Source organism: Mus pahari, chromosome 21 (assembly GCF_900095145.1).
Source record: "Mus pahari chromosome 21, PAHARI_EIJ_v1.1, whole genome shotgun sequence".
NCBI classification, from domain to species: domain Eukaryota; kingdom Metazoa; phylum Chordata; class Mammalia; order Rodentia; family Muridae; genus Mus; species Mus pahari.
This window is the reverse complement of record NC_034610.1, coordinates 3564747-3585117: the sequence shown is the minus strand read 5'-3', so window position 1 is coordinate 3585117 and position 20371 is coordinate 3564747. Positions and strand designations below refer to the sequence as shown.

Genomic DNA, 20371 nt, shown 5'->3' with positions numbered 1-20371 from the left:
TCTCTCTCTCTCTCTCTCTCTCTCTCTCTCTCACACACACACACACACACACACACACACACACCATTTTAAATTTATATTCACCAGTTTTTAATACAAGGTAGAAAAACTATAAAACTCACATAAAGATTACTCTAACCTGATAAGATTGGTTAATTTATTTTTTTGGTCTGTTGCTACTAAAAATGGGTATAAAAAAAACAGAACAGGACAACATCATGAGCTAAAGGAAAAGAAGGTGCTCTTTATTACAAACAACCAAGGAGAACCTGACGTACTTTAGAGATCAGCTAATGTCTACTGCGAGGCCACACATGTGATACTAGATAAGCATCCGCCTCTCCATATAAAAATCTAGCCTGCCTTGGCTCTTCAAGGAGACCCCTCCCACAGTAAACTCTTCACAGAGGGAAAGTACATAATTGAGTCAGGGGGAAACCAAACAGGGAATTTACACACACAAGGCAAAATGAAGCAGAAGAAATATGAAGTACTGTCCTGTGAATTATCCCCCTGGCCCTATTTGACTTGCAGGAAATTAGTTGCCACCAAGTACTGGACATTCAACAGGAAAAGAGGGGTCAGCACCCACACAGGAAAGAAAATAAAACCAGGCTGGAAAGATGGGTCCATGGTTAAGAACACTGGGCTCTTCCGTAGGACTGGTTTGGTTCCCAGCACTCGCGTGGTGGCTCACAGCCATTTGTAATTCCAGTTCCAGAAGATCTCATGTCCTCTTTTTCCCCTGTGGGCACCATCCATGCACATAGAACACACATGCAAGCAAAAGCATTCATGCACAAGAAGTAAAGTAAACGAGTCTTCACAAAATTAAAAAATATCACTGAATTCAAGTCCAGAGAAGCTGTGCGTCTCATACCCAAAGATAAGAAATAAGCGTACATGTGTACCTTGATGCAACAACTCTCTTCTGTTTTTCCACAAGAGGATCCACCCAGGTCACGAGCACGGACTGAGACGACATGACCCGGACACTAATGTCTTCAGGCACATCCAGCTCCTCCTCTTCTGCAATGACAGTGGATGCACGGAAGGGGCCCCTTTTACCACAGGCTCTGCACTGACTTCCTCCAGCCAAGCCCTGCCCAACTTTTTTTCATGCTTAAGTTAGGTAAGATGAGATGAATAGAATGCTAAGTGATTATTTTGTCTGCATAAAGGGGGAAATCTCCATTCTTGCTTTCCCTAACCATAGCCTGAGAAGCAAGGAGTTCACCCTACAAGCTGACTGAGCCAATCGGCATGCAGAAGGGTGTAAAGGGGCTGCCACACCTTGGTGGAAAACACTACCAGAAGCTCAGTGCTTGCTCATTACATGCTGTAAATTTCTCGGAAGTCATAAAGCTTTCATCAGGGCATATGTTTGAAGGAATAAAAGTTTACATTGTTATTCATTAGAGACCGTGATGTCAAATGAAAATTCTGCTTTAAACAATGGTTATGAATCTCATGGGAGTCAATGTTCTTCATATTTTAGAGTATGTGGTTGAAAGGCAGGTTAAATGCTATATTCAGATATAAGATAGAGTTGAGTTTGCCAGTTTCTTATTGAGATTTATTTTTTGTCATCCAAAAATACAGCCACAAAGTTTACCATCTTATTTTGGTCTCTAATTAAGATTTACAAAGTGTCCTCGACTTTGCTTGTACGTTTCTTTGTTGTGTTGTTTTGGGTTTGGGTGTTTTGGTTTTTGTATGGGTCAAAAGAATTCAGAGTTTATCTAAGTGGGGGACACTGGAGTGGACTGTTGGGAAAGTCATCCTTCTCTCTGGTGGGACCATCAAGTCGCATTGCATACAGACTGACACACGTCTGATGCATACAGACTAATACATGTATCTATGCAATGTGGAAAGGCATAGTAGGCTCCACTCTACATCATGACCGCACTAAAGGGCTGTGCTAGGGTCTCCTCTGGTCTGCTTAATTTTTATGTCAACCTGACACAACCTAGCGTCACCTGGAAGAGAGAGCCTCAACTGGAGAACTGCACGCTCAGACTGGCCTGTGGCCATGTCTGTAAAGGTTATCTTGATTGTTTCTTAATGCAGGAGGGTCCAGCCCAGAGCCAGCACACTGTGGGTGGAGATTGGCCCTGGGGAGGTGGGCCTAGGCTGCATAAGGAATCTAGCTGAGCAGGAGCCAGAGGTGGGCCAGGAGCAGAGTTCCTCCTGCTTTAGTTCCTGGACGTCCCTCTATGAACGACTGATCTGAAGTGTAAGATGACACAAACCCTTTCCGATCCTAGCTGCTTTTGGCTGTGGTTTATCACAGCAACAGAAAGGAATTAGAACCCATGAAAGGTATGTGTAATTTGTAAATATTATGAGTGATGTAAAAAAAAACCCACCCATTAATGGAGATTTAAAAAAAAAAAAAAGCACACTTCAATAAGTGCACAATGAACCACAATTATGTATTTTCATGCTTCTCTGGATACTATCACATCTGCATAAAGTGAGCTGAAATGGTGTGTGTGCCTCCATGCTGCCCCAGCACACCTGTTTTTCCTCCTGCTTTGTGCAGTGCCTCCCTAGGGACAATTAACAGATGGACCAGACTGTCTTTCCAAGGAATGATGCCTTGCTCCCTCTAGCAACTGTACCATAAAGCTGTCCACAATCCTCAGCGAAACAGGCCTTATCAAAAGAATCCTCCCGTCTCTACCCAGGAAAGAAACATGCTTACCTACAACTGTAGTTCCCTTCACTCCCCTTGAAACTCACCAGTCCCCCCATCCCATCACAGCCAGCATCACGTGGAAAACAGCATTCACCCCAGACCATGGCTTCATCAAGTGCATCCTCCTTGGAAACGTACCTGCATGCTTGCGCTTTGTGAGGGCAGCCCTATAGACGGGCTGACTCTGACCCTGGGAGTTCGTGGACTGCAAGGAGACCACATACACCGACTCAGAGGCTGTGGACCAAAGAGCAGGACATGGGACAGTGTCCTCATTCCTCAGTAGCCTATGTGCCCTACAGCCTATGGCCCCCTCCTCTCCCCCTCCCCCAGCCCCAACTACACTAACCATTTCACAGGTAAGTCATCGTCTAGTCATTATGCCCTGCAGAGAGGCCCCTATCACTGTTCTTGTTTCATGGGCAAGGACAGGCTCAGAGGGGTGAGGTGACTGCCAAAGTCATAAGTAATTTGGTCTTGTAGCCAGTTCTACATGGCTTCAAGGCCACAGCTTTTAATAACTTCAGATGGGGAAGGAGCAGAACCTATGCAGACATCACAGAGATACAACAGAATGCATTCAACAGTAGGCACACACTTCTCTCTATGCCTTGGTTATTGGATACTGGGTAGAAATGCAAACCAACATCAGAATCACTACCCAATGAACCCAGGATACCCCATACGCCCTATCCATGCAAACCCTGGCTGGCTCACTTCCCGGCCTTGAGTATATACAACAGAATTCCTTCACTTCCCATCTGGCAACTTCCAGAAGGTCTTCAGACTTCCCTATCTTCTAAGCCTGATCTTAGCCTCTCCTCTTGTAATCCTGAGGCCCCTCCACTTCAGCATTGCTGCCGGTCTTGGGGATTTCACTGAGTCAGAAGACCACCAATAGAATGTGTTCAATGACTGCCTAGGGGCAGATTCCCTGGTGATGGTATTTTAAGCCAATCTCTCAGACTCCTCGGCGTGTGTGTCCACTTCTGAGATAGCCCATGGCTAGTAGCATCCCTGTGGCAAACAGCGTTAAGGTCCTATGCAGAATAAATCGCAAAGACAGGCTTCCAGGGCAAAGCAGACCCCCTCATCCCATACCATGTCCTTCTGTTTAGAGTTTCTCTTCACAGGAACCCATCATGGGAAGCCCAAATCTGTTGATGAAATATTCAAAAGATAACATATTGTAGAAGAAGCCTGCAAGGGGGCTGCCCTGTGAGATTCTTCCAGACCTAGAGCTCACATATACCTTAGAGCCAAATTCGATGAAGTTTAAGCAGCAAAAGAGCAAGATGACGTCATCTTCGGGTGAGCAGAGGTGTACTACTGAAGAGATGAGGAACTCATGAGCCCAGTCACGTGGGTCAGAGTAATGCCAAATTATGTTCTAGCGCTTGCTGCGAATGAGACCCGTGAGTGAACCACTCTCCCACAGTATCGCACATGCGAAGAGAGTCTCTCATCTTTGGCTGGATAGCCAGGTAGAGTCTGATCCGTATCATTAAAGAGCCGAACGTTGGCCATGATGAAACCATCCAGCGGCAAAGGGACAGCTCAGGAATGGAGAGCTGGAGTGAGTCCGGATTACTCGGTGGTTCCACGCCACCAGGTCGCTTTTCCGGCAACTGCTCTTCACAGAGCACACCCAGCCTAGGTTCTCCTGTTGCTCCTTGGCCCTCTCCACATTTCTTGTGGCACTGGAGAAGAGAGGTGTTTGATGTCTTCTTGCTGGAGCCTGGACTTTGATGGTTCATGGGCTTTGATGGCTCAGAGGGGCTTGTACCTCCTTATGAGGCCCGTGTAGATACAAAGAACACCACACAGTTGTCTCATGCTAGGAACACCCAATCAAGAAGCTTGATAGATACTGTAACACTGGAGTGTCCAGCAGGCAGCTGAACACAGCATCCAATAACACAGAGACGTCTGAGATTCCTCAGAAGGGAGAATATAGCCGTCTGCTCCAGGCTCTTCACCAGTTCGAATCTGAGCTGCTCACATTGCAGCACGGTCCTAGGAACCAGGACTGGGGGTCCTGGGGACTATAGGTCTGTCTGCCTAGACTCCATAAGAATGTATACTTAGGTCCTTAGCTGGTGAACTCTCACAGCAAACCAGCAATGCAAGCCACTAGGCTTTCTTCCCAGAGCTCTGCCTCCCTGAAGCCGCTCTCACCCAGGGCTGTTCCCTGAGCTCAAATCATGGTGCCTCATGGCCTGGCTGTGAGTCCCCCTTCTACTTGCTCTGACCCCACTCCCAAGTCTCTCCATCTGCACACCCCTCACCTATCTTGGAGAACTTACCTCTTATGACAGAGGTGCCAAGCAAGAGGTACAGCACTCCCTTCCCACACACCACAGGTCTGTGGGTGCCTCCTTGTTCCTTCCCACCCTAGCTTCTGACCCCGACAATGCCAATCTCCACTTCTGGCCTCCATGCCCCTGAGTGATATGAGCCTCTACCTCCACTGTCTACACCATCAGGTTTGCAGTGGCATGAGAGGCCACCAACTACACTTGAGTGAAGAGAGCAGATGTTTCACCAGAATCTTCTGAGTAGGCCCAGTAAGCCATTACCTCTCCCTTGGTTGAGTCTTGACCCATTAGGAAATAAAGGAAGCATGAACCATGGGGACCAAAATGCCTAACACTCGTAAAAGAGCAGGTGTCAGAGCATGTACCAAGTGGTTTTACAATTGTAGTTATAGCACAAGATCTACCCTGGACCTTTGAGTCTCTGTAGCCTGGCTTCCCCTAGAAAAGTACATAAAGGGGCCCAGCTATACATCCAATTCATTGGGTAGATAATGGGGCAGGGGCAAGGGCAAGAGTGGACATTAGCAGTTGGAGAGTAGCATGACCTCAGAACACAACCTATGTCCCTGTCTAGCTTGTCAGTAAAGGTTATGACCTATTAAGGTGGACCACACAGTACCTCCTGGCCCCAGCAAATATGCCCACGAACATCCCATAGCTAATGCTACCTTTACTATGAAAACAGAACCATAAAGGGGAAAATATGTTCCCTCCCCACCAGACCTCACATCTGGATTAAGTGGCTCAAGGACTCTGTGAAGAGAAACAACATATAAGACAGAGTGGTCCTGCCACTGATTAAAGGTTAATGTGACAGAGGCCAAGACAAGATGAGACAAAGTGGTGTTGTGGTCTCAGTAAGAACTGTCCCCCTAGGCTTATGAGTTTGAGCACTTGGCCCCAAGCTGGTGGCACTGTGGAATGTAGTGGAACATTTACAAGATGAGGCTTGCTGGAGGAAGTGCGTCACCAGAGGCAAGCCTTGGGAGTTCTGTAGCTGGGCCTTACTTCCTGTTCATTCTGCTTCTTACTCTACTGGGATTTAGGATGTTCCAGGAACATACTCTAGCCTCCATAGCATACCTGCCTCTGTGCCTTCCCCGGTGTGGGGCTCCATCACCAAGACTGAGAGGCAGAATAACCCCTTCCTTCCGGAAGTTGGTCCGGAAGTTGGCTTGTTCACAAGGAGGGGGCTAACGTAGAGCATTGCCTCGAATAACCATCATAGCAGAGAGAAGTACATCTTGTTTAGACAACATTCTGCCTTGAATGACGTTCTAAATATAGAGGCAATGAACACATGGCATGGAAGAGCATTTCAAACTCACCGAGCTTTTTAATTTCATGTGATCTCTCATCTCTGGTCAGTGGGACATAATTCATCTTCCGTCCACTTTCCCCGTAGCCCAGAAGAAAACCCCGAGATCTTCGTGGGCTCTTGGCTCCAGACAGGCGTGGCGCCTTCCATGCAACGGACAGCCTGTCGTCTGAGGCTCGGACACGCATACGCAAGGGCTTGTTGGGCACTTCCTTTTCTTAAGAAGGACACAATATAACAATGATTAAAGGATGGAGCTTACATCATGTATGTGAAATCTCTGCACACACTGAGCCTCATAGGTTAGTCGCTGGGCTTAAAACACTCATTTGGGGGCGGGGGGGGGGGTAACCTGTTAAGTTCCAGGGTGGACTCCATCCACACAGGCCTCCACTTCATGCCAATTCTCTGAACTTAAAATGAAAACATTCCATGTGTGCCAGCCACAGATCTGGAAGCTTTATAAGATCCTTTTTCATCTACTTCCTTTCACTCCCGTTAGGCTAGACAGACTGTATACTGTGCGGCGAGGGCCAGAGATAGATATTAAAATACAACAGTCATTAGGTGCTATTTATAATTGACCTTCAGAAGGCTTTTCCTCTATCATGTTGAAAGGATAACTTTCCTTGCTGTAACAAGCTAAAGACTAACCAATTTTGATCTGGAGTCTCTATTCCCACCCTTATGTAAATCTTGCCCCACCCCCACAAATCTTGGTTATGCCCCACTGTGGCCACTATCCTCAAGGTCTCTGATGTTTTTAGTGACAAATGAACCAGTTTCCAAAAATCCTGAACTGACTTGAAATGTTTCCATTGTTAACTTTCTCAAAGTAGTGTGCCTTAGCGACACTGGTTAATATTTAGAGCCTATCTATCTATCTACCTATCTATTTTTAGTAAGAGCTGATACATTGAGGAACAAGCGTTTATGGATCATGTCACTACCATGTTTGCCCATTTCTAACAATGGACCACCTTCTAGCCCTCATTTGAGGATGCTGCTAAGCAAAAGAGCATTTCTCTAATTGTATAAAGCAGTTACTCCCAAGCATTCTTTCTTTGTCATCTATATTAGGCTCAGCACCAATTCTGACTAATTCTGTTAGACTAGAAATTCCAGTCTCAGATGATATCTGACAGCAAATGCCATGAGATAGCATGAGCTTCACAAACAGCCATCTCAGAGACTTAACTTTGAAATGACTATCTCCAGTGTTGCATGTCTAAGTAAAGGATCATCCTTTTGGAGGGTTCCTGGAGTTGCTTAATGAGCCATTGGACATCCTTCCTTAAAGCCATCTGAGAACAGTATATAAGTCGCAACAAAAATTTTCCCCAATATGCAAAAGTTTAAACCCTTTGTAACCCAACAGAATGACCCAGCAAAATGCAATGCCTGGGTCTTTTGTGGCCAGGCACTCGTTGCTGCATAGGACCAACATGCTCAGCCTGCACTTGTTTTCCATCACACTCCTCCAGCCAAGCCTCTGGAAGGAGACCTGATGTCCCCTGGACTATTCTGTCCTTGAGGATAGCTGCAGATTTCCTCCCAGGACAGATTCTCATTTGGCATCCTCTGCACTCACTAGCACAATGCTGAGCAGGGATACCAAAGACTCGTGGAAATCTGCACTGATGGGGTCAACAAGAGGAAAGAATGAGGTTCTCAGGACAAGGAGCTTCATCAAGACCACACAAGTTTGCTGGCTGTGGTGTGCATCCTGGAACTCCCATGCACAATAATCTCATTGAACATTAACCACACAACCCCATGGCGGAGACAGCAGCTGCCCCAATATACAGTGTGGCTCCTGCCACCAGCACTTGTGAACCTTCCTACTGGGGTCCTGGAATAGGGCCAGGACCACAGAACAGCTGATAATCTAATACAAAGTGGCCTTGGGGTGAGGGAGAAAGCCATCCACATTTGGAGACAAAGCAGATAAAATCATGAAGCCATTTAGTGTCAACCAGGGATGGGGACCCAACTATTCTCATACCCAGGGCTCTCTGTTTAAACTCACCTCCCACACCTCCCACTAGTCATCCAGTCTCTTCTGCTCATGCGTGTGAAACAAGTTTGGGTCTAGACATACTCCTTACAGAGTGGGCACACTCTACCCTGCCCAGCTGACTCTACACAAGCCGGAACTGCAGTCTCCCCGCGGAGAAGTAAAGGACTTAGCTAGAGGTTATTCCCAGGACAGTGGAAGTGTGGATAAAAGCCACAACATAAAGAGAGGGCCCACCCTTTCAAACACAGTCACTTCTCTTCTGAGGCTTTGATTTTTCAATCACCTTGAAACTTTCTTTTCTTTAATATTCTGGATTCTGCATACCGTCAACTGTCTTTTGCAGGCCATCCAGGGAGCCTCTCTTAAAGCAGATACACGCATCAGGAAAGCATTCCATGTGGTTAGAATTCAGCGGTAATTAAATTATGTGAGTATTTTCTCTAGGCAGTGTGCAATGGCCTCACAAAAGCACTATGAATTTTTCTAATAAATTCTGTAGATCTTTTATCTTGAAAACAGGAAGTCATAACTGACAAAATCAATCAGGCTCACACCCACCAGGGCAGAGTGTATTTATTTCAGAATTGGAGGGATACATCCCCTCTCCCGTTAGTCTTAGTGCAACAGGACCAGGTAAGATGTGGGCAGAGCTGGTGAGCTACAGAAGACCTGGGACAGTTACACACGGTCCCCCTGCCAGGCATAGAACAAAACAAGCACCGCCTGGCTGTAGACCAGGAAGCCAGGCAGGGCTGGGCTGTTCCTCGTGATTTGTAAGTCAGCACATTTCTGAAGTTATATGGAATCAATTTTTTTCTTTTACCATGAAAAAAAAAGGGCAAAAATTCCACATGATGCATTGCCCGGGTATAAGTCTATGCTACTTAAATGTGACAGGCTTTTAGATCAGGCTAACCCAGACTCAGGGTCTACATCAAATCTACTACTTACAGAGGACTCCAAGAACACTTCCTGACTATATCAGTTTCTTCTTCTCTGAGACTGTACATAACAGCCGGGTACAGAGTTTATGTCTGTAATTTCAGCACTTGTGAAGTAAAGGCTAGCCCAGGCTATATAACGAACTCTGGGATAGCTTTGGCTACAACAGCCTCATAAGCTTATATCCGTCATAAACCCATTCTTCCTGGTCAAATTCAGATTCGACTCCCTGAACCATCTCTGAATAGATTCCCCAAACCCTTCAACACACACAGTATTACAATACAGCTGTGTGTTGCTAACCACAGAAACACACTCTGGCAAATGCACTGTCAGGTGATTCCATCATGTGCATGTTATATGGCATGTTCATATACACTGGAGTGACTATGACACCACTGAGTGTTGTACTCTCGAACACCATGGTTGTCTACACATTCCATTGGGATGCTGGTGTCCTCTCCAATAAATGACTTTTTGGAGTAATACTTAAATAACATCATCTACTTAATAATAAAGAGAAGGACTCTTAATTTCCTTATTCTGGAATGGATCTATCAGGTGCCACTCACCAGGAATAGCACCAATAACAGACAAAGAGACTGAGAGGCAAAGGTGGGGGGAACGTTGCCGAGCTGGACAGCAGCAGGCACTGGGCAGGAAATAGAACCGTGCTGTTGGACCTGTAGTCTTAGCTCACTGTGCTGCACTGCTTACGCAGAAGCTCCTGGTGGCTGCACTGCGGGCATCCCTGTAGCCACACTGGTACAAACACTGCAGCCACTCTGGGGAGGACCGTGGTGCTCCCGAGTGCTTCGGGTAAAGGATCTGACTCAGTGGGAGTCTCTGTCCGTTGCATTCACACTCATCTCCTTACACAAATAGTTGGTTGAGCTCCCCAAGCTCTGGCCCCCATCAGGAAGTAAGTCTGCGACATCTGTCCCACTGAGGCCAGCTCACTGCCCTATCCCTTTCACATTAGAGATGTACCCAGTGCTCCAAGGAAGGACCACTGGATGAAGACCCAAGTCTCTGGTCCACCATGCCAATAGATCCATTGGCTCGCTTGTCCAAGGAATCACTCAGAACCCAAAGTAGAGAAAGGCAACCCATAGACATCCTGCCACCTTCAGAGACACTGGAATAGCGAGCGCCTCTTGAGCAGTACCTAGAGTCGGGAAAGCTTTTGCAGAAGGTGAAGGAGGAGATGGTTTAAACGGCAAAACAGTTTGAGATGGAGAAAAGAGGTAGAGAAGAATCTTGACGTCCCCCAGGCTCACCAACACCACGTAGAACATTATAGGTTACAGAAGCCGATGAGCCTTTGTGATGAACATAAGCTAACTTCAAACGCCCCACAGGGCCCTTGAGTTCCAGGTCACCGGGCCTGTGGAGTATGTCTGAGATCCTGCTTTCCTGCTTCCAGGGTGTCCTCAAATGAGGAAGCTACCAGAAGCCTGCCCATCATGAGGACAGAAAGCTACACGGTAGACAGAAGTGACCCCGCAGGACGAAGCCAGGCTGCTAGCATCTGCGGCCTAGAACTGGCTCAATCCAGTAAACCAGCAACCAGAAGCAGGTCAAATAGCTTGCACTACCCTGGGGCCACTCAGGGTGCAGCTCTTGCTCACTTAAACAATTTTCCCTCAAGGTTTTCACAGAACATCAAGGAAATTTATCTCCATCCCCTAAAGCCTGGGGTGCTACTACTTCTGCACAATCTGTTTTTTATCTCAAAATTCTCAACATTGTATTTGAATTTTGTAGACCATGCCATCAAATGTTGGTGGCTGCTTTATGATTAAAAATAGCAAGTTTTAGTGCCTGATCACAGAGAGGGGACTCCCATTGGATTAGATGTGTTCAGTTTTTCTCATGCCTTTGCTGGCTTCTGGTCACACCTATGGACTCAGGTCCCGAGAGTCACAGTTTGAGTGACCCCATAAATGGCAGTCAGGATGGCCTTCTCTCCCTCAGCAGTGGCTTTGTTACTGACCCCTCCAGAGTTGCACATCAGTAGGTCTATCAATACCAGCTCTATTTCACTATGTGGGGCTGAGGGCCTACTTGCTGCAAGATGCCAAGTTATCCACAAATTGCTGTGCACTGACAGAGGAGGGCTCTGCACGGGTCAGTGAAGAAGCCTTTAATAGTACTGTGAGACTCAAGAGGCTCTTCCGATGCCTATGTGGATAGGTCTCGGTTCCCATCAGTCACAGATCTTCCCTGGGGCTCTCATTGAATAGACAAGACTGATGTCCCTGTGCCCTTCAGTGGCAATGACATCTATGCATCCAGAAGACTAACATCAGATGCTAACATCCATGTGACCCTGACGGCCACATCACCATCTCACTTGTAAAAAGAGCTCGGCACTAGCCTGTGCCAAGTCCAGCCTACTGGCTCCCGTTGCTGGCCTAATTCCCCCAACACATATGAAGGGTTCATCCAGATTCTCAGGGTAGCCAGCTGTGAAGGCTCCATATGCTCCTAATGGGTGAGTCAGACTCCACAGCTGCCACGGGTCCATCCCATGGCGTGTTAGTTTCCAGCCACACTTCCTGACAGCTCACAGGGGCCACCAAAAGCAAAGAGAGCAGTAGTCCTTTCTTGACTCTAATAGCTGGTGCCCCTGGGCCCCTCGGGACAGCACAGGGACAGGATCATAGACTATGGAGGCTAAGAAGGACTAGTGTGAAATATTCTTGGGAAAAGTCATCTCAAAGGTGTGGTTTTAATGGAAGTCTTCCTGCATTTGCTTCATCTGGGGGTCAAATGGAAAGCAGGGCATGCGTTTCCTAAAAATGAGAGGCCTGGTCTTGTTGACTGGGTGCTTGGCTCCTTCAGCCTGTTACCTGGTCCCCCATTCATAGTAAAATGCCATTTATGAATAGCTCGATAAGAAGGAAAAAATAGCTGTTTCCAGGCTAACATTGGATTTTTCAGGGATCCTGCATATTACACTCCAGGCTGACAGTCCCAAGCTCTTAATTTTTTTTTCACTTTCAGACTTTGAAAGAAGAGCCCTTGGTAGGCACAAGGGTCAGAGAGTGGCCCATGGTCCCATTTGTTGACCTCTGAGCAAGTGCTGGCTTTTATTAAACTACAGAGGTCCTTCTAGAACATTCCTTCAAGACTGCATGAGCAAGAACAGATCAGCCTCTCCAGCTTTCCAGCACTCTGGCCCTAGCCTAGGAGCAGTAACCCCCGTGGCAAGAGCCATGAGCCAAGGCAGACAGACCTCCAAGACAGACCTCCGTTTCTTTAAAATATGTCCCCAACGTCAGACGTTCTGTCTTAACTACAAAAAAAAGTAATGCACTAGGTAAGACAGCAAGAAGAGGTTAAACTGGGTTTTCGTGATTTCATGGTTAAGTTATTTCAGTGTTGAATTATTTGTGCAACAGTATGTGTCAACACTTTGAGCCAGGCATCGGGGAGGCTGCTGGAGGGAAGGTCCGAAGAGGAGTCCAACCCCAAATTTGCCCTGGGGTCTCATTGTGGTTTGAAGATACTCTGCTAATGAAGTCAGCCTTCAAGAGAAGGGATGACTCAACTTTTCCCCAAAGCAGGGAGAGAGGGAGATGGAAGTCATCCAAGGAAGATGAGGTACCTCACCCCAAGAGGAGCAGGAAGAAAGGCACCTGACAGAAGATAGCAGAAGCCAGGAAAGAAGCTGAAGAAACTGGCTGCCTTTGGTGGCAGCCCTTTTGGAAGAGAGAAAGGTGACCGTGTAAGGACAGATTTGTTGAAGCATCACTGGAGGCCCAGACGAAGAAACGCGGCTGTGTTGGTTGAGACGGCACAGGGCAGTTTAGCTCTTGATTTCTCTCCCCTGGTCCAGCTATGAGAGGCCAAAGAGAGAGCACCAAGCACCTCGGTGGTCCTGGTGGGACCAGTGACGGCAGTTCAGAGAGGGGACATGTTCTGAGTGCATGTCCCGGTTAAAGCAGAGAAGAAATAAGCCAAGGGCGGCCTCGGGACTCTGCCAAGGGGAAAAGCCTGCAGAACTGGGGCCTGACGAGGTCAGGAAGCAAGCTCATGATGTGAGGGGTAGAAGAAACAAGACATTCTGCCGACAGACAGAGGAGGTCAGAGCTTAAGCAGTGCAGTGGCTCTCACCATAGGGTTATAGTGTCTGGACCACAGTGCTGGTGGCAATGGCCAGAGAGGAACGGTCCACAGCACACCCAACTTAGATGAGGCTGTCACTGAACTACTGAAAGCATGAACAACCTTCATAACTAAAATATAGTGCAAAGAAGGCATGATGTAAAACCAAGACTTTGTGTCAGTTCTGGATCCAATTCAGCTTCATAGCTTGAGGGAAAGGTGCAGAGGACAGAGTTTGTAGGAATCTCCATGAAAACTATTAAAACAGATAGGAGCATATCCTGCACTGAAATTAACTAGGATCTAACGTGGTTTCCAGGATGAAATTTTGGCAATACAGAACAAGCGGCCCACAGCTGCATCTGTGGGCTGGTCCCTACCAAAATGGGAACCATGGCGCAGTCCTGACCCCAGGGGCCTGCTTCTATGTGACCTCATTACTCTGAAGCCAGCCGCCAAGAAAGCTAAGACAGCAGCGAAGAAATAAATGAGAAGACACCAGGGTTCTAGAAAATGAACAGTCACAAGGCGTCATTCCCTAGGATCAGGAAGGGGGGGTACAGGCGGACATCCCAGAAAGGAGGGTGGGTTCTGCGTGCAGAACAGGGGAGAGCTTTGGCTCTGTCAGAAGCAGCAAGGCTGCCACCCAGGAGCTGCATCTTTACTCAGGATATCATGTCTGGGTCCAAACCTTTCATATTTGGGTGAGCAACCAGACTCAGGGTCACTCATGTCCTGTCCAACCTCTAAGACTTTCTAGAAGGTTCTTCCTCTCCCTCCCCCTCGTCATGTTACTTCACCATCCCAGCTTGGTGGTCCAGTCTAATCGCCACACTCCCCATGTGCTGATCCAAGATTACTATGTAGTTCTTTTTTTTTTTTCAAATAATTGGTGACTATTTCAAAATTCATATATTGACATCTTAATCCCAGAACCTCAGAGTTAGCTATATTGGACCGTAGGGTCCCTAAAGAGGTAATCAGGTTTAAATAAGGCTATCGGGGGTCCATCCTCACCCAACCTAACTGGTGTCCTTGCAGAAGGAAGGAGTGTAGACCCACAGACACTTGCCATCTCTTTCCTATGTGAGGTGGAAGGAAGTCCGGGTAAAGACAGAGGGGGAGGAAGCCATCTGCAAACACAGAGAATTCCCAAGGTTCAGACCTGCTCACACTTCACTCTGAGACCTCGACACTCGGGAACCACTGGAAACACATTCTGTTGTGCAAGCCCTCCCCGCCCCCGTGGGTGGTGGCCCTCGCCAACACTACCCTGATGCACGTGGCTCGCTGACTTGCTTCCTGGCTTTCTTTCCCACTAGTGTGTACATTTCATGCTGATGTGCCTTCATCCATCTGGTTCGCCATGCTAGAGGTCTCTGGGTCCTGTGTCTGCAAAGCCCAGGCACTGAAGGAATAGATTAACAACCTTGGCTCTATTTTTAGGTAAAGAATATTTAGACCTGATAGGTCTGAGCCAGCCAGAGGAAGCCTTCTGGAATTTGAATCGAAATCCCTGTTTTAAGCAGAATAAAGAACGGATTCTCCCCTGATTTTAAACAGGGTGCTGGTGGGGCACAGACTAATCAGCCAAAGCCCCTGAGAGGCCTCATGCCGGGACTGGTGCTGATGCTGTGGCATCTGTGTTATCGGTGTTATCTGCCAGAACTGGTGCTGATGCTGTGGTATCTGTTTTTAAAGGCAAATGCTTTCCTATCAAGATCAAGAGTATAAAATGAACATTTCAAATACAAATATGAGCGTCAAATACAAAGCATGAATATCTATCAGTAAAATGTTTGTTTCTGACGAATTACATGTGCGTCTTCAGGAGTAAATACATCTAAAATTAACATCCTTTTCTATGTTGCCCTCGTCTTAAGTGTGTGATAGCCCCCCTCCATCTAAAGCTTAAAGCAAGTACTAATACCTAGTACTATTAATGATACTTTGTTATGCTTGTAGACGGGAGCATGGCTGTCCTGAGAGGTTCCACCCAGCAGCTGACTCAGACAGATGCAGACGCCCACAGCCAAACAGTGGATGGAACTTGGGAACTTTTATGGAAGAATAGGAGGAAGGATTGCAGCCCCTAAAGCGATAGGAACTCCACAGGAAGACCAATAGAGTCAACTAACCTGGACCCTTGGGGCTCTCAGAGTCTGAATCACCAACCAAAGAACATACACGGGCTGGATCTATGCCTCCCCACACAGATGTAGCAGATGTGCAGCTTGGTTTTTATGTGGGTCCCAAACAACTGGAGTTGGGGCATGTCTGTGGGATATGTTCTTCTAGCTGGGCTGTCTTGTCTGGCCTCAATGGGAGAGGAGAGGAAGCAAGCGCCTAGCCTTGCTAGCCAGAGGGGGATGGGGGAGGGTCTCACCCGCTCAGAGAAGAAGGGGGGGGGGGTTTAATGGGAGAAGGATTGTGAGGGGAAGGGTGACTAAGAGGAGCAGTGAATGGGTTGTAAAGTGAATAAAAAATTAAATTAAATTAAAAAGATTTTTTTAGGAAACTACAAATGCCCAAAATACAAGTAAATAAAACAAAATTCTTATTGTACCTACCTTAAGAGTTCTAAATGGTCATAAGTGTACAGGTTGAGGTAAAAGCATGAGCGTGTATAAATCTGGTACTGTATGTGGTTTCAGGTTCTACTTAGCTCTGGAAACATATACTTTGGAGATAAAAAGACTTCCTATGCTGCCGGGATGTGCCAAGTCTGATCCTTGGCCCCTTTCCTTTCCCAAACCTCTCCTACCCACTTGCTCTCTAAAACTCCATTCTCACTCTCTAGAATGGCTCCCCAACCACATCTAACTCTTCCTCCTTTCCTTTGCCAGCTTTCTGCCCCTCACCTCTGCTCACTCACAAAACATTTGCATTACGACCACACCCCATCACCTGGAGCATCCCTGAGGAAAGTGCTGCCTCCCACATCCTTCCCTTGATTTTGTTGCCTCGCCTCACCCTCTTTCCTAATATAAAAGCCTTTGGCAACTGCCTGCATCAGAAACGCTGATCTAAGAAGGTCACTGTGGTCCTCAGCCTCGACCTATACTCACCTCTCCCTAACCCATTCCACGCCGACGTGCTTCAGCACGTGGTACACAGAAATGAAAGCCAGCTCTCTGCCCTACTGACACTGGGCTATCGCCCAACCGCATTCTGAAATAACTGCATTCTTGTGAATTACTTTTTTTACCATTAGTTAGATATATTCGAGTAACAGCCCATAAGAAATAGCCACTTTTTCTCTCAATAAGTAAAACAATATGACCAGACAACATCAATGTCCACAGGGCAACACACGCATAGACAAATATGGAGCAGAGATGGGAGGGATCTGGCCTATCACAAAATATTCCAGAGCATTCCAAGAAAAGTGCAAGACTTGAAGACACACAGTGGCCAACAAGAGCCATTGTTTTTAAGGTTCTCGATTAGCTGTTCACAGTTAAAAGGTATAAAATTCCTGACCGGGGCAGTTCTACCATCTCAGCTGCCATATTTGCTAGTTAGCAGGTGACTATCTCCAGATGTAAACACAGACGTTGCCCACACGGGGAGGGGAAGGAACAGGAAGTCGCACACAACACCAGCTGCAGTCTGGACCGATGTGCATTAGTTTAGCGATGAGAATGAGATGAAGGTTTGTGAGCACATGCGTGTGACAGAGCCACAGTCCTCTTGGGAGATGTGGCTCCGGTGAAGGCCTGAGCCAGGGGAGCACAAAGTACCTGTGACGGTCTCATTAAATGGTCCTGGACCCTTGATGGGAAAACCATCTATCTTGATCCATTCACCTCCTAAATCAGGGAAATGCAACTGGATAGTTAGAAACAAGGTCTGAGGGATTCTCCGAAGTTCAATATACCCTCAGTGACTAGTCAAACGGTCCTTGAGAAACGCCACGCCTAAGTTTTAGTGACAACACAATTAGTTGTAGGGTCTGAACATGGCTAGTTGGGCCGTGCTGAAAAATAACAGACGAAATGTTCATAAACTGCACCAAAGTTACTCTCAAAATGAGGGAGGGGGAAATTAAAAAAAAAAAAAATCCTTCTCTCCTAATTTTCCTTCTTTGCTCTTACCGTTCAAGCCTACAATGTGGGAATCTTTTAATCAATCTAATTTTAATTTTAAAATTACATTTATTTATTGGGGCTGTGCATCCCACACTGCGCATGTGTGACTCAGAGGGCAACTTACAGAAATTGGTTCTCTCCTTTCCACGGTGTGTGCCCCAGGGATCGAACTCAGGGTCATCAGGCTTGGTGGCAAGCGCCTTTGCTCACTAATCCATCTCACCAGCCCAGTAATTCTAAGTTTTTATTAGCGTGAAGAAGCCAGGAGAGAGGGGCCCTCCCAGTCTACTCATTGAAGCAGGGCCTCCAAGTCGGACTTACCGGGTGGGCTCTCAGCTCTGTAAACGGGGCGGCTCACTCCGCTGTGGTTCTCTGCCGTAACTAGCACGAAGTACACCACCCCCGGCTCTGAAACACACGGTTCACATAAACCACCAGAAACGCACACTCCATTCACTCACCACCTCACTTACATCGATTACACACAACAACAAAAACCCAAATGCAGTGGCAAGTCCAACGGTAGCTTTCTCTCCGGTTTTACTGAAATCGCTAACATTCTCCCCGTGCGGCTGAAACAGGGCTGACCCTAAGAATGTCAGCTGTGTTTAATACCAAGTGCAAGCAAGCGGAACAAACCTGGGTCCCTGCACCACTGATAACAGAAGACTCTGAGGTCTGTAGTATGAACTCAGCAGAGGAATTAGGAGCTCACTGACCACATTAGCACCCAAACACAGTGTCACAAACAACTAACACCGCACAGGGAAGCTCCAAATGGAAAGATCCCGAAAAAAAAAAAAAAAAAAAAAAAAAAAGGACAGGAAATATCAATGAAACTCATAAAATCTTTATTGCTGTACATAACGCTTCATGGAATTTTTCTTTTTCACTGTAAAATGTTCCCCAGACTACATCTGCATGTGGTTTTTTTGACTATTTCAACCAAAAAAATAAAGTTAGAAAAATATTTCCTGGAATTCTGAAAATGCCAATCTTGAAATAATTAGGCTTTTGCTTTTGGACTTTGGCCTCAGGGTCAAGGCGAGTAGCAGAGGTCTCCTTGGCTGAGTCCTGAAACTGTTGAGATTCAAAAGGAAGCCAAGGGAACTGTCACAGCACAAAGAGGACATGCCTTGGACTCACGAGTTTCCAAAACCAAAACTGTAACACTAATTTCCCTCAAAATGGATCATTGTCCCGTAGCAGGGAAGGAGGGAGCAGTTCCTTGAAGAGCTTAAAGCCTGTGAGTGTGGGGAGGGACGGAGCGTCGGACAGATGGCAGTTTGTCCTGTCGGGAAGGCAAGAGTGAACAGCTGTTTCTCAACGTTGAGGCATTCTTTTAAACAAGCTGGAAGTTCGAGGCTATCTGGGACTTCCGCTATCCTCAAGCCTGGTGTGGGCTCTTGGCTGTCTGTGGCAGGAGCTGGTGGCATTTAGGGCCTGGCACAACCTGCCGAGCTAATGGGAAACCGTTCCAGGTCCCAACAGAATACAGGATTGTGCTTTGTCAGCCTTTCCTCACTCTGGACTCATTTGAATTCCCCAGCAATGGAGTCCACATGTCTCCCACTCTCAACCATTTAACTCATCACTCCTTGGGAGTCGTGTTTTGGGTGGTATAGCGCTCTCTCTCTCTCTCTCTCTCTCTCTCTCTCTCTCTCTCTCTCTCTCTCTCTCTCTCTCCAGTGTGTGTGAGTGTGTGTGTGTGCGTTTCTCTCCAGTAATCATAACAACCCAGTGCTTGATCAAATCTATCCCTGCTCTGTTACATTTAACCTCACAGCTGGACTGGGGATGTGAGCCACCGTACTTCATAGCACTGTGTATTTGGCTGGAAGCAGGAGGAAGGGAACCTAGCCCCCTTTAGGTCTGTTTTTATACACTTCCTGTCCTGTTACCCAAAGAACACAGTAGTGCCCAGCAGTGGGTGGAGACGCAGAGGGATGTGTCATGCTTCATGTTAGGATCAGAACAGTAACATGGCACAAAGGATACTGGCTTTTCTCTAGTTGACTCTGTGACCTCCTCATGCCTCATCTCAAAGTTGTAGCCTTACATGATGGTAGAAATTTTAGGGGAAGAAAATAGGGTACAGAGGCAGACCCCCTAGGGCTGTACCTTGAAGACAAGGCACACCAAGGCAGGACTTAAAATGTTCCCGGGTTCCAGAATCAACTAAAAATAAAGTTTCAGTGAGTGCAAAGGTTGTATTCTCCACATGCATGACCTTCTGTGTGCCTTCACAGGCATGTAACACAGTTGACCTTGAGCAACTTGGGAGTTAGGGGACCCCCAACTTCCATGCAGGTAAAAACCTACAAATAATAACTTTGACCTTTCCGAAATCTTAGCTACAAAGAGCTCGCCAGCGACAGGAAACCCCATGGCTGGCAGAAGTGGTCAAGCGACACCTTTTTCTGTATTGTTAAGTATCACATTGTGTGAAAGGTTAGCCAGAGCGACAAGATATTGGGCTTTTTTTTTTTTTTTTAAGAAATGGAGATGCTTGGTTTATTAGGGATGTGGGATGCTCACACCCAGAGGATGAGAGTCAGTCACGAGAGTCAGTTTTCTGCAGTCACGATTTAACACTGCAGCCTCTGTTTATACGTCCTAGGATCCTTTCTGTTGTGATAAGACACTCTGACCCAAAGCAACCTAGAGGAGGAAAGTGCTTATCTATCTTATACATGCAGTCAGAGTCCAACACTGAGGAAAATCAAGACAGGAACTCAAGTAAGAGCTTGGAGAAGAAACTATAGGGGAATGCTGCTTGCTGGTTTGCTCTCTGGCCCACTTTGGGGAGGCTTGCTTATGCTTACTTGGCTTTTTTTACATGGCTCAGGATTGTCTGCCTAGGGA

General features: G+C 46.9%; 1 protein-coding gene across 1 annotated transcript in view; it reads right to left on the bottom strand.

Moving 5' to 3' along the window:
* Positions 1-20371, bottom strand: part of Fndc1 (fibronectin type III domain containing 1) — a 66945-nt gene that overhangs the window by 45422 nt on the left and 1152 nt on the right. The window contains exons 2-6 of the mRNA XM_029533182.1: positions 17828-17914; positions 17159-17227; positions 6351-6557; positions 2843-2941; positions 912-1029 (exon numbers count right to left, since the gene is read on the bottom strand). Coding sequence (XP_029389042.1) covers positions 912-1029; positions 2843-2941; positions 6351-6557; positions 17159-17227; positions 17828-17914 — 580 coding nt within the window. The remainder of the gene's footprint in view (positions 1-911; positions 1030-2842; positions 2942-6350; positions 6558-17158; positions 17228-17827; positions 17915-20371) is intronic.